Here is a 15,209-nt window from a genome sequence, read left to right as displayed (position 1 = left end):
GTCATCATCACTATATTACCAGAAAGGGTTTTGAGAATAAGACAGAAATGATGTTTTGTAACTGTACAAAACCTTAGTGTGCCCGTTTTTTGAATGTTGGGTAAAGCTTTACTGTCTGCATCTCCAGAAGGAACTAGTGAATTAGATATGATACAAAGAAGAGGAATTAACACAAGAGGAAATAGAGTACCTGCCTTCAAAGGAAAAATTCAGAAGTCAGGGATGCTTCAGTTTGAAGAGAAGGAGGCTGAGGTGTATATGTAATTAAGGTTTACAAAATCAGAAAAACACTGAATAAGCTGGACGTGGAATTGTTCACTAAATTGTGCAATACAAGAAACAGGTGCCATTCAAAAGTAGTAAACAAAGATAGATAAATTAGCAACTACATTAAGGTGTTTCTTTACACATCAGGTTTAAGCCTCTGGAGGTTATTGATACATGTGGTTGTGAAGTGGGCAGTATCAGCCAGTTCAGAAGGGGATTAGACGCATTCATGGGGAGCCTGGATACTAACAGGACTGGGCCAGGGATAATACCTTTGGATATTCCCTAGTACAACAATTATGGATGCTGGAGAAGTATGAGGGGAAGATACTGTAGGAAGCAGTAGGCTCATGTGTTCGACCTAAATGCCATCTCTTGTTGCTACTCCTGGAAACAGAGCACTGGGCTACAGCTACCTCTGTTGCGCTTTGTTGTACAGTTTTACTTCTTACATTCTTATGTTTTAGTTGTTTAATGAAGATGTTTGCTCAGAGTTTTAAATGGACTTGTGGCAAGAAGCTGATCAAGTTTGTCTGAGAGAATGGCTTCTTCCTATCGCGATCCACTGGTATTGCTCAGTGAAAGGAAGAGTAGATTGAGCATTTATTTTACTGGTGTCGTGTACATCTTCATGTCTTCCAGTTTCTTTGTATCCAGATTTATCCAATTTATTCCAAGTGATAGAATACTGTAGCTAAATGATACACGGTGACCAACCAAATGCAGCAACTACTTGCCCGTCTTGCCAAGTAAAACACAGTAGCTTAAACCGTGATTTAGTCTGACAAATGATTTGTGGTTTAATCCTAGTACCTCCTGATTCACACACCAACATACAGTCACTTACTGCAATTTGGATGATGAATGTTAACTCATTAGGCTCCAGTACTGAATTTTTTTCCAACTGAAATCACTACCCTTCAGTGCACTTTTATATATTTTCTCCCCCTTTTATCAGGCTTTTCCCTCACAATATTAATGCTTTAGTCTTACTTAGGAAGAGACTGTGTGTGTTTGAGGATTAGAAATGAGTATAACTTGGTAGGACCCAGAACTGTGTATTCGACTCAACAAATGCTGTTTAGATCACTTGGTGTTTTGGTAACTGATGTAATGTTGAATCCACTGATCCACTGAAACTCACGTGCAGTCTTGGCTGTGGAAGCAAAGTCTTACAGAACTGAATCAATGACTGCATAGCTTTTGAAGAGAGTCCTTGTCAACACAAGTGCAACAGAGCACCATCTCCTCTCTATCCGTGACTAGAAGAAAGAAATGAGAAACTGCTTTGAACCAGATGGTGATTCCTTCTAAATGAAGTAGGAGTCTTGACCTTAGTATTTTCTATAAAGTTCAATTTACTCTTTGTACCTTGCAGAGGATATATTTGGTGCATCTTACTGCACTTTGTCTTGTGTGCAGAAGATTGCAGGTCAAATAAGCATGAGGGAATTACAAAAAATAAAACTGTAGGAAAGGCAGAAAGAAGAAAAAGAGAATCAACCATAAATGTTTTTCTAACCACTGAGCTGTTTTCTTGAGGTCAGATACCTCTACACAACATTGGTGACCAAAATAGTCCAGTGACTGCTAGCTAGGAAATTACTATATTTAAAATGTAACAACAAATAAATTGCAATTAATAATGCTAGTAATTCTTACTTGCTAACAAACACTTTTTACTGCCTTCCATCTGGGTTGTTATATCACGTTGCAAGCACGAAGCTTTGGACATCCCTGAGACAGCATGCTCTTAAACATTCAAACCTGCCAATATTGAAAAGAGTGAATCAAACATGTAAGCAAAGGAGCAGAACATTGGTCACTTTTTTCTTTTGATGATTATTGTTGATATAGCTAACTAACAACAGACAGAATGACAGGAAAGAAGTTAAAGAATATGCATCAGCAATACTTGCCTCTTTTACTAATCCAGAAATGAATATTTGAAATGCAAAAGCTGAAGAGTGTATGTAAAGAAGCTAAACATGAATTCATCCAACAGAGGTTGTTGACACAGCACATTTCTTGTCTCAACCTGTAGAAGATCTTTCTCTTAGCAGAAGGGGGGCAATCACTCTGTCTGATGTCTTTCTGAAACTATTAAAATTTCACTATCATCACAGTTTCCCCTGAATATTAAATGAAGAATCTGTTGCATGAGCTTAAGTGGGATCTTTTCTTATCTTTTTTAAACCACCCTTGTAGCAAAGGGTACTGTGGAGGCCTGAACCTCCTCTTTCACTTGCAGATCAGTATTAGTTTTAATAGGATTGCAGAACTGAGGGACAAATTAAGCCTCAATTCAGGCTGTCCTGTAGTTTGACTTCTGCTATTATCCCTGTTTTGCAGACAGGTTAGGGTCCTCAGGTGTGACTAATTACCTTTCTGTGTCTGCTGATCACCAGACTGTCACTGCCACCACCCTTGCCACCACCCGTGTGTTGTCCTGGTCAGGGAGATAACTGTTCCTGCCTTGCTCCTGTCTCTTTGCAGACATGGCTTTGTGGAGCAGCCCAGCTCTTCTTTTTCCCTGGTAGTTAGCTCAGGCTTCTATGAAGGGCCTACAGTTAGTTTACTGCCAGACATGCTGCAGTGCAGTATGGCTCAAGTAAGAACTGGGGACAGTCTGGCTTGAGCTTAAATAGGGCTCCTGAAACTATGGGCAGAGGGGATGGCTGAAGGGTGCTGGTGAGGACAATTAAGAGAAACCAGTGTACTTGGGGCCCTGATGCAGAAGAAGTGAAGATTGGGTAACTTATTGGCACTGGAAATGAGAAAAGTTAAGAAGGTTTGTCACTATTAATGTATTACCTAAGAGTGTGGAGAGGCTGTGGCACAGTGGCAGACAGTTGATTAGTTTACATGTGTGTTCAACTCTGCTCTTGCTAAAGCATTTTCTTTCTTATTTAGAATATGAGTGGATAGGATCAAGAATGGTACCTGAGTGTAGGATATTCAATCCTGGCAGTGTCCAAAACTTCCCATTAGCTTGTCACTTGACTTTCCTGAAAAAATAATATTAAAAAATGGTTTTCTGATCCTTTTTATCTTTACTGATTTTGAGAAAACGTGCATATAAATAAAGGAGATTAAAATAGATTCTGGCTTCATACTTTCAGGTTCCTGAGCATGCAGAACTTGCCTGGATTCTTGGGTGCTTAACTAATGTGCCACGTCTGCTACGTTTGCCCCAGTGGAAGGTATGGACAGTTTTGTAGATTGAAAGGAAATATGTGGAAGTTCAGTAGAATTGTTGTCGTTGAAATACTTGTTATCTGTGAAGTCCCAACTGTATCTTGGTTATCCCTGCTTTCAGTTTAAGTAGTTCTGTAGTCCTGTGGTGGAAGGGGGGGGAAAGTGTCTTTCTAGGTCTGTTGTTCTCAATGAACGTTTTTCTGCTGGAAGCTACAGAATAATATTATTGGCAGAGACTTGCAGAAACAGTACTAAATATGAGGTTGGTTTAGTGTCGTTGAACTGATTTTGCTAGAATATTTGATGTTATTTCAATAATTTTAATGCCTATTTAATAATGTAAAACTACTGCAAGATATTGCAATGGAAACCTTGAGCCTTGACAATTAAGGAATTCCATAAACAGCTTTTCTTTTTCCACTATAAGGAGTGGCTGTTCTGTAGATTTTATAGAAGAGTCTTCAAAAGAGTCATATGTTGGAAGAGGAGTATAGAAATTATAAATATAAAAAATGTGCTGAGTGATAATCTATCTTAAATGTTTGCCTTTACAAGTTTCAAATGTTCATTATCTTAATCTTGGTAGTGCATCAGCATGATGGCATTAACAGTTCTTTCATTTAATTTCCTTGTATTTTATTTTGGCATTTAGTAAGCAGAAAAAGCAAAAGGAGAGAGAAGTATCCGAAAAAGGAAAACGAAAAAAAAAACACAGCAGCTTAAGAGCAGTTTGGCTTATAGAGTTCAGAGCAGCCTTAAATACCTCCAGATGTTTTCTTTTTTCCTGTTTTTCTTCTTAATTAAATAAAACCAGTAAACCTTAAATACAGCAACCAGCATTAATGCATGTCTTAGATTAAAGCAAACCTTTTCAAACCTGAGGTTCTCAAGTTAAGCTCTTAAATCCAACTTTGACTGGATTGACTTTCCAAATCTTCAGATAGGTGTTACAGGTGCTAGGCTTTGCAAATTAAGTTCCCTGAACCCTGGGCACTTAGAGATGTAGACAGAATATAGGATCTGTGGGAGAGGGTGAGAAAAATTTGAATATATTTGAACAGTCTTAATGAAATAATTAAGATTTCAAGGGGTTTAGTATATTTAACTATTGCTAAAAGCCAAATGTAGATATGCCATTGCTAGAACATAATTAGTATCTGTAGCCTGACTATTGTGATTTAAGTGATCCATATTGTAGAGCAGTAAAAGGCTTGAAGACATTAGGTGGATTATGGGGAGCAGCGTGAACTCATGGAGAGAACGCTGGATTCCGCCTCTGTAGTTATGGGTTCTCCTAGCTGTTGCTGACTGTCCTTGTGACTGTGTGATCATTGTCTGAATTTCTTTTCTGTGAAACACAGGTGCTATATACTCTTTATATCTCTATTGTGAAGTGTTTCAAAAATTTATTTCTGAAAATGCTATTTTAAAAGTAGGGTTTATTGATACTAACTGTAATAACCCAGCCTGATTGTTTTGAATTTGAAATAATTTTTATTAATAAGGTTACAAACAGAAAACACAAGGCTCTGTTTTCTTCCCACTAGAATATCAAAACAGTGTAGGGAAATTCATAAATAAAGGACATAGAACGTATGTATTCATAAGGAATGGATTTTACATGACACTCTCTTCTCTAGAGTTATGCAATTAGTTACTCAGTAAGTCAGAATTCTAATTAACTAATTAACAAATCGCAGATTTTGATACCATTAGGCAAAAGTGTGATTCCTCTCCGTTTTTCTTTTTCAAACAGATGAAGCGTGCCAGCCAGAATAGCGAAGGAACTGTCGGTTTGTTGACTTACCCTGTGCTTCAAGCAGCAGATATTTTGCTGTACAAGTAAGAGGCAGAATGTGAGCCCATGGGCAATGTCTGTTCAGCTACATTAGAATGAATGTTCGTCAGGTCAACATGCTAACTTATTAAGTGGGGGAGCTGGGTGTGATTAGATCAGAAGATTGGAAATGGATGACAGACTCTCAAGTGACTGGTTGAAATCTAGCCTGGCTAAAAAGCAACTGATAGGGCTGTAAAGAGAAAAAACTGGTCACTTGAGAATAATTCTTAGGGAATTACAGCAGATTGATGTTTAATTGTACATATTAATTGTTCACACACACACACATTTTTTTTAAGTAGTTATGCCTTATTTTATGCAGTGTACTGTAGAGATACTTAAACTGTCTGTATGTAATATACCAGTATTAGTGTGGGATTAGTGTAGCCCAATTCATATTGATGAGAAAAAGTGACTACACCTTGTAGGATCTGGGCTAGTTCAGTTTTCTCTGTGGGGTACTATGTGCTGCAATGGTAATAGCCACTATTGAGAGACTGATGATTTCTCAGCGTGCCCAAACCTGTAGCCTAGCTGACAAGAATTGTTGTGACTGGTTGTATTTCATAATATGATTTAAACTGTCTCAATTAGTAAAGGTTGGAGACAATGCACTATGTATTATTTTTATGTTCTGAGCATATGTACTTTGTGGCGTTGTTCTGAAGGGATGGTGAGAGTATTTGTTGGGACAGAATAGTAGTACAGAACTGTGAGGATGGGGGTGTTGTGACAGAGTAACCAAGAGTGGCCAGTTGTTAATTCAGAAAAATGTATCTAGAGAAATTTCATTGTAAGTAACCGTAGTAGGGGAAAACAGTACTGTTAGAAGACCAGTAGATGGTATTTCTAACTCACCTGAATTTTAACTAAAACTAATGGGAAGCAAGCAAAAGAAAGAATAGGACTATTATAATGGACTCACTTAGAAGTGAGTCACATTTGCTTGTCAAGCAGTATTTAAGGGTGAAATTTAGAGAACTTTATCAGAAATCACCTTATTTTGATTGAGCTAAGCTATGTATGTCTCTTCCATCTCTAGTCAGATCATGTAATTCGTATTTCATTAGTAAAACCAGTGGCTTGTTTGCTATTATATTAGCAGCAGGCTGTCCACACAGAGCACAAAACAAGAAGTGAAAGAAAAAAAAAACCCTTTGAAAAAATTTGACATAATATATTTAATAATAAATGTTGTAATGTAAAAAAAATACTGTAAGGAACAAGAATTAGGGAGAACTGGAAATATAGGAAGGAAGAAGAAGAATTTAGAGCTAGAGGAGGGCAAGAAATGGTACTAACTCAGATGAACCAAGGATCAAACAGATAGGAAAATAAACAGAAAATTACAGAAAGGAGTTAAAATAGCACCAAAACAAAAATATTTTTTTAAAAAATCAAGGAAAAAGGCAGAGGTATTTATAGAGATAATATGTTTTCTCTTCCATGGCAAACTTTGTGAATATGGAACCATTTTGGCATATGGAAACATTTCTTTTGACCTGCTTAAAGTATATTGATTATGGTAACTGATTTTCTCTATGTTAGTTATAGGCCACTGTGATTTTCTGTTGGCTACTGTAACTGTTTTTAGGTTGCCTTGCTGACTGTTTGGTGGGGAATAAAGGTGGACAAATTGACTGTTGAATGTCAGCCCAGTAATTCAGAATCGGAAGGAAAGAGTACCGTGTTGAACTGAAATTTTCTGGGAACTTAAAAGATGCATAGTGAACTTCCTTACTCTGGAACATATCCAGGATTCTGAATACCCCACAAGCTTCAGAAAAAAAAAAAATCTGCTGGGGGATGGGAGAGTAATCAAAAGCTGGCATGATTTCAAGTCTGCCTCATCTAAAAGAATCATACATTTTTAGCAAGTATGATTAACTGTGGGAAAGAATCGCCAGGGGAAGTAATGGATTCTTCACCTCCTCGTGTCCTCTGATGCAGATTGTGTTTTCCTCAAGAAGTGTATTCAAGCCATTGAGTTCAATATAGAAGATCAGATGATCCTTTGAATCTGACAGTTCTAATCTTCTAATGATAACACTTGTGACAACGGAGGCACTGACCCACTTGATATTTATTCAGTGGTGACCCATGAGGAAGAACCACTCTCTTCTTTCCTTCCCTTGGTATATCCTCAGTACTAACTTCTCAACAGCAGCTATGTTTTCCTGAAATTTGACATGACAATGTGCTTGCACTTTACGCCTTGCAGACCCTTCTTGCTTTGTTTGCACACTTATAACACGTGCTCTTTGATCTCTAAAGAGACAGCAGAAGATACTACAAAAACCTTCTTTGAGCTGAGTTTAGTGAGTTGCTCTTACAGGTTTCTTTGCCGTGTATGTTTTCGTGAGGGGCTATTTTTGCCCTTGGAGATGTGCTTCAGTTCAGCACAAAACGCAGACTCATCCTGGGATATGGTCAGTTTTGGACCTTATTCCCACAGAACCTATATCTAGCTGGGACTGAGTATTTGGCTCAGTCTGACCCTCAGTCGTGGCAGAAGCTGTGACAGTCTTGAGTAACATTTCAGCAAAACCAGAGAACTTTGCTGAGTTTCCTGTATCTGTCTTTTATTAAAAGGTCAACACATGTTCCTGTTGGAGAAGATCAAGTCCTGCACCTGGAACTAGCCCAAGATATAGCACAACATTTCAACAAGAAATATGGAGAATTCTTTCCTGTGCCCAAAGCCATTTTAAGTGAGCTGGTCTTGGTTTTTTTTTTTTCCCTTAACTGCACTTTTAAGGTTGAAGATGGATTTAAATATTGTGGAAATAATTTCAGAGACCAAGAAAAGGGTACAAACTGATGCTAAGGGAGTGGAAAATTAAAAACTGACAACGAGAGACTAGAGGCTGTGAAATTTAACTCCCAAGATAGACATAAGGCTTTACAAATCCCTGGTAGAGGAATGTATGTGACGTCTGGTATTCTAGTCCAGGGGGCCAGATGCACTCTGCTGCTGCCAGTCAGCCTTGCTCTTCGAGGATTGGACTTCGTAAGAGTAGGGTCTCTGCTCCATGTTGCTAGTTCAGGAGACAGGTAAGCAACAAGACCTCTAGAAAGCAGAATTCTCGAGGTCCAAATGGTAGATATTTACATTAAGCCTATTAAACACCGTAGATACGGTGCTCAAAAATTTTTAAGGGTGTTAAATATATACTTACATATCTCAGTACATGTCTCTTACAGAGCTTAAGACTTTCCAGTTTTGATCTTACACTCAGGGAGACTTATAAGGAAAATCTTCTCAGCCATTTTTGAGCTATAAGGTCATAGGCCGGGGGGTGAGGAGGAGTCAGATGGCACAAATGGCATGTTTGTTAAGAAACGTGAAGAATTGGGCAAGGAAGAAGCATTGCATCTTTGTTGTAAGTAATGTAGAGGAATGCACAGCAGAGACCTTCGCCCCCAAAAGGGCAAGGAGCTCTCACCTTAGAAAAGACAGGCAGTAATAAACCTTTCTCAATTTTCAAGCCTCAGTGACAAAAACGGTATTAGACCTGAAGTGGAGCTTAGAGAATACTAGGCATTGCAAACTGCAGTTTCTAATGAGCAATTGAATACTAGGTACTATAAAGAAGAGCTGAGTGTAGCCTGTGATGCAGGTGAGACTATTTACCAGTAAATAAAAAGAAGTTTTTAAAAAACAAGAACATTTCACCTTGCTCATGAAAAACATTCCTTCATAAGTTCACAAGTATATGCAAGATGAATGGGGAAGTTAGGGAACTATTCAGACTCACTAGCTGTAGGCAATGCAAATACCTGAACTCATTCGGATTTAGAGAAAAGAGACAGACTTCCAAAAAGTGATTCAGAACAGAGCACTTTCTGGGGCAGTCTGAATTTATGTTGGAAAAACCTTTGTCATTTCACTGAGTACATAGACCATCTATGAGGTGTATGCAGGTAAATTATTTGGCTGTATAAGGTGTCTAAAACCAATTGGTGTGAATACTCTCAAGATCAGTGATACTTTATGACCTCCCTGAATTATGTTTCTTGGTGTTTGGGTGTATGCTGTTAAAGTACTTTGCAATATTCCCCTAATGCTACTATTCTATTTAATGTACATGCATATATCCTAGCAATTTGTACAGTACCCACACTTTTCTTATCTGAGCAGTGCTTTACTTCTACCAGAGCTGGTTATTGTTCAGTTAGAGAATTTTAATAGCTGTCTTTATTGAGATTTAGGAGAATTACCAGGAGATTATGGGGGGAAGAGTTTCTTGAAGTAAGGAGATAAACTCTTCTGGGATTCTTTTTTTACCAGTGGATTTAACCTGTTTCTCCACTGCTCAGAACCTTTCAGTGAAGTCCATACTCTTTAGGTAACTTGTTCCCAGTGTCAGTAATATAAGGGAGGAGAAATTCTGGGGAGAAATCAGCATGTTAGCCACAGAAAGTATTAGAAGGAGTCCTAGCAGAAGTTTCTGCTTAGTGAGGGTGGGAGAGACAGAGCAGGTTTCAGGCAGTTTATGGTAGGAGAAAGATGGCTTTTTAGAAGAACGGAGAGGGCATAACAACTAAATAGTGCCTAAGTGATTGTGCTCACAACTCATTTTTGAGCAAGGATAAACAGCTTCATCCTGTGTTCTTAGCAAATTTTATAAGAAACCACTGTCTGCATTCATAATTACTCCTTTTTTTTTCTTTTTTAAGGTACAACAAAGAAAATAAAATCCCTCAGAGATCCAGCAGTGAAGATGTCCAAGTCAGACCCACAGAAGTTAGCTACTGTTAACATAGCAGACAGCCCTGATGAAATAGTGCTGAAGTTTCGCAAAGCTGTGACTGACTTTACCTCTGAGGTGACCTATGACCCAGCTGCTCGCCCTGGTGTCTCCAATCTGGTGTCCATTCATGCTGCAGTAACGGGGCTCAGCATGAAGGAAGTGCTGCACCAAGCCACTGGTCTCGACACTGCTCACTACAAAATGGTGGTAGCAGAGTCAGTTATTCAAAAATTTGCACCTATCAGGAATGAAATCAAGAAACTCCAGGAAGACAAGTCCCATCTGATAAAGATTTTAGAGGATGGAGCAGAGAAAGCCAAAGAACTGGCTGCCCCCATCTATCAAGAAATTAGAAGACTGGTGGGATTTCAATAGAAGCTACTGAGTAGTTGCAAGGACTTTTTTATCATGGGACAGACATTTTGTTATTTGTAACAAAATCACTTATTAATTATTAATGACTTTGGTTTAAAACAAAAGCTTTTTTCCCTGGAAGATCCAAGTAGAACACTGAAGGTGATTGCATTAAAAAATGTGCACATTACCAGTGGGACCATCATTAAGCTTGTCTGGATAGTCAAAGTGGGAGGGCAGAAACAATCACAGTTCACAAAGAAATTGTGCAAAAGCAGATTATAAGGTTGCCTCTATGGACTTTTTTGATTTTTCCATTGGCCGCTGCAAGAAGCTGAAGTATAGGCAAGGTGATCAGAATCTACCAGAAAGATTTGTAATCCTTTCGAGAACATACTTAACTGTGTGTGTAATCTTGTTACAAATGGACAGTTCATCCCATTGGGGGTTATTCAGCTTTGATATGGTGGTTGAACATGTTTTGGATAACCAGAATAAAAGCAGAGACTTACAAATAAATGCTCAGGGTGATGAAGAGAGAATTTATTGCTTTTCCCTATCATGTCTTCAAATTCAGTGTGACTTTTTTATCTACGTAGTTGTGCGAAGTGAGCCAGTGTGTCTCTTTAAAACTCACTGGATACTGTGCTTGATGACTTCTTTTGATAGTCACTCCAAAGAATCCAGAAAGTGGAGTTGAATTTCACTTCTGCCACCTGTATCATCCTGCTGGTCAGGTCTAAGGTACTTCAGTGACAAATGGTGTGCTTCAGCTGCTCCTATTCTGCCTGCTGTTCTGTTTAGCAGGGAGCTCCAGGATTTTCAGTTCAGCATCAAGTTCTAGGATTGCTTTAGAAAAGGTGTAGGGAAGAAGATGTAATCCTGAGTCAAAGAAATTTTAGGTTGAGAATCAGAGAACTTTTTGTAAAGCTGGCAAAATTACTTGTTCAGAAAATTGTGCCAAAGTCAGAGCCAGAAGCGAGTTAAATAGATCTTTATGAACTCTTCACTACTGAGCCTCAGGAAAACCTGGTGATGGGAGAATGGTATTAGCCTGCACTACCCACAGACTGAGACCTGTGGACCATGGCATTTGTCAGGGAATGTGTGGCAAAGGGGAATTGCCAAAAGGAGACACCATATTCTGAAGAGGGGGTAGTAATACATGTTAAAAGGTAATTAAAGCCCTCCTGGTCCTGTGCCAGCATATTTAACTGTATCGTTACTGTTCAAGGTGCTGTGTTTGAAATTGCTATACTGTAATGTAAATTGAGTTAATCCTGTACTCTGGCAGTTCATAACCATTATATATATGCCTGTGGCATTTGTCATGAAGGATTGCAGTCTTACATGACTTAGTAAAACTGGAGGAGGGAGGGGGTGTTTCTACATAGTGTGGTTGTTTGTTTGTTTGCTTGCTTGCTTTTTAAAAAAGACACTATTTAGTTAATTATAGTGACTTGATTCAGAAAGAAATATTTAATTTCCCAAAACATGAAGCTGAGAACTGAGCATCTCCGGATCTGTGCTGAGACCTGTATTTATTTGTTAGGGATCTGAAGAGAACTGCCATTGGAGAACTTGATGATGACAGATTTTCTAGAGTTAGTCAAGACTAGAGAAGTAGAGTGGATGGAGACAGAATGATCAGAAATCAAACTCAGTATAGACAAGTCCAAGGTAATGTCCTCTGGAAAGAATAAGTATATTCAAAAATTATCCCTGGTTTTAAATAAGCAGATTAGGAAAGGACACAGTTATAGTTGTGCATATTTAGGTAGTTTTAAAAAGTTTGTGTCAGTGTTTAACAGCTGCATTGTCTGCATGGAAACTAAGACAAAAATTAAGGCACACAGTTACTGCTGCTTACTGACTTGGCATAAAGTATTTGCAGTGGCACTGTTTAATATGGATTGATTTCTGCAAAGTTCCCACAGTATCTTCCTTAAGAGAAGCTAAGACAGGGCTCATGAAGACACTGAAAATCTTCACCTACGTTTACCTCTACCTCTTTTTCACTAGCAAAGATAGGAGCATATAATCAAGAGACAAATCATAGTTTCGTTTTTTGCACTTCTGATATCCAAATCACCTAACACATAGGGTTGCCATTCAACGCACCTTCTTTGCAGTGGGAAGGAAATAGGAGCATTCATGGGAGGGGTTGACATCAACAGGCAGTTCTGGTTTGTTACTCAAACTATTCTGAGCAATCTTTCCAAAACTGTTAGATTTTTTCAGAAAATCACGTAGATGAAGCAGGAAGAAAAACTTCAAAAGAGCCTTTTCTTTGAGGTAGGGGTTTAGTGCATCACGTATTTAGCAGTGTTTCAAACAAATTCACTAATTTGTGTCTTTTTAATTCAGTAATATATTGGGGTGTTTCCCTTCCCTTTATCCTGTCTAACAAACCTTACTTGCCTGACTTATTTCCTTCAAGTAAGGAAATATACCCTTTTTTTTTTTCCAGCTTCAGGAAAGTTAAACTCATGTTAAATGAGTATGTTCACCTACTGATTGTTGACTTAGCTTTTTATTTTAGTTGCTCCTGTGGAGGAATTCTCAAAATAAAAGCTGTGTCTGCCCAGTGACATAGTCCCAGTTCCATTAACATCCATGATCTTTAGAGTCCCCTGGGATGAGGCAACGAACATAGATGTGCGGGTATCTGTTGCCTATTTCAGTTTTCTTGGAGCATGGCTTTTTTGCAGAGTTAACTATCTTGGCACTCATGTTGTTTAGCTGAACCTAGCCTGGCTGCCTCTTTGCATTTCTTGAGCCCTTCACTTGGTGTCTGGGAAGAGTTTGTCAGGAAGAAGCTGAGCTTGAAGCAATGTGTGCTCAGTACTAGCAGTAAAACTTTTTTGATTCCAAGCCACTCTGATCTCTTTACTCTTCCTCTACCTCCCTGTTTCCTCTTTAGAACATTTTTGTAAGCACCCATTCTATGTGGAGTTCTGTGATGGTGTCTACATTAATGAAGCAGTGCAGATGAGTTAGAGCAGCTGTTTAGAGAACTGTTGTTGGAGAAGACGATGCTATATATTTCAGAATTACTTGTTTCACACTAACTAGTCCAGTGTGCTGGGGATTTACTGGTTGTTTACACCTGGAGTGCAGTAGATGCGCTCCTGAAATGCATTTTCGTGTTCGTTTTTATCCAGATCATATTCCTTGAGACTTCTCTGTTATGTCAGCTGAAGTGCAGTAGGTGGGGACAGTGGAGAGTTCTGCAGAACTCCTGATCCCAGCTGCACTGCTAGTATAGAAATGCCTTGTGGTATTGCAGAAGTCATTGTAAGGCGTTCTTCCAGGTCTGGGTGAGAAAAAGGTCCAAATACATCTTTCCTAATTAAAGAAAGAAGAGTTGAAAGGTGGAAAGGTATCCTTACCCCTTGCTGTGTTGCTCTTTGAAGAAAAGAAAGCTAAAACAACAATCCTTTATTTTGAATATGTGCAGTAATTTGTGCCTTAGTCTCAAAATTTCCTCCTTTGCCATTCCTGTGCGTAAGTGCATCTGAAGTACATATATAGTGGTTGGGATCTGCAGTATCAGACATGGCATCTCCTTTGCTTACCTTTAGAGATAAAACATCAACTCCATGGTGATTAATTTGCAAAGCTCTAACTAAAATATTTATACGCTTGAGACATTCATCTTTGTGGTCAGTGGTTCCTAGGAAGTCATCACTTATAAGAAGATGCTGGGAGTGAGTCTCAGTTCTGTTCTCTCAGTTTTTGAGAATTTTAAACTCAGGAACAATGTTTTCTTCAGCAGAGACTCCAGATTAGGATCGGCACCATATATTAACTCTGGCACTGCTCCAGCATATATCCTTGCCTCAAATAACTGGAGTGCATATATATTGTACATTATACTGGAATTTGACTGTAACTGTTAAAGATGTGGTTGAAGTATACTTAGTTTTCAAACACCATGATCTGGCTTCTCATATTCTCCAGAAGGCCTTGTGCATAGTTCCGGTTTGGTGTGTGTTTATCGACAAACAATTAAAGCAAAACTCTCAGGATTATGTCTGCATCCATTGAAGGTTAAGGACTTCATAAGAGTGAGCTGAAAGTCTAAGGAAGGACTGTGAAATGGGATCCTTGGGGACTGACCTGCGTCTGAATGTTTTGGGACCACAGATTATCAAAGCAAAAGTTTTCATCTCCCTGGTTAGGGCCATCACGATTCTGATAACAGTACAGCAGTAAATACGGCTAATGAAAGCCTTTATGTCATTTTATGTAGGAATTCTGGATCTGATTTGTTGAGGACTGTAGTATAACATGAAATTTTGACTTTTCTGGTCTCCACAGTTTGCTAGAGGTTTGTGACAGCAGAAATCTGTTTGAAACCATTCGCCAAAGCCGAATCTAATCCTCAGATCCAAAGCCTTTGGGTGTTTTCCCGAAATGGAGATTTCACAAAACAGTTTATTATTTATGAACTACAATACCAATTTCAGTAATTGCTGTAGGATCAGTAAGAGCCAGAGGTCCATTCTGAATTACTCATTCATATATTTCATTACTGTTCTGATGCACATTCTGCATATCCATATGGCTAAAGGATCATGGCAAAACTCAGAGGAGATCTGTGTGTGGTTCTGGTAATAGCAACAATATGGACCCAGGCGGGTTTGAGTCTTTAATCTAATGAGCATGCTCTTTCAGTGGTCCAGCTTGGTTAGATTTATCTTCAGGACAACAGATGGATCTTTCACCATTTTAATCTCTGCGTTTGAGTTCCTGGATGCTCAAACATAAACTGTTTATGACTGATTGACTGC

At 38.7% G+C, this 15,209-nt stretch overlaps 1 protein-coding gene across 3 annotated transcripts in view; it reads left to right on the top strand.

Moving 5' to 3' along the window:
* The window catches only part of WARS2 (tryptophanyl tRNA synthetase 2, mitochondrial), a 38,284-nt gene extending 27,329 nt beyond the window's left edge, over window positions 1-10,955 (top strand). For all 3 annotated transcript variants that reach the window (XM_017814874.1, XM_017814875.1, XM_017814876.1), the window contains exons 3-6: window positions 3,390-3,470; window positions 5,222-5,307; window positions 7,898-8,016; window positions 9,986-10,955. In XM_017814874.1, coding sequence (XP_017670363.1) covers window positions 3,390-3,470; window positions 5,222-5,307; window positions 7,898-8,016; window positions 9,986-10,434 — 735 coding nt within the window. In that variant the 3' untranslated portion in view covers window positions 10,435-10,955. The remainder of the gene's footprint in view (window positions 1-3,389; window positions 3,471-5,221; window positions 5,308-7,897; window positions 8,017-9,985) is intronic.
* Window positions 10,956-15,209: the final 4,254 nt, after the last annotated feature.

This window comes from Lepidothrix coronata, unplaced genomic scaffold, assembly GCF_001604755.1.
Source record: "Lepidothrix coronata isolate B3197 unplaced genomic scaffold, Lepidothrix_coronata-1.0 Scaffold46, whole genome shotgun sequence".
NCBI lineage: Eukaryota > Metazoa > Chordata > Aves > Passeriformes > Pipridae > Lepidothrix > Lepidothrix coronata.
The sequence above is the reverse complement of the archived record's forward strand: the minus strand, read 5'-3'. Positions and strand labels throughout refer to the sequence as shown.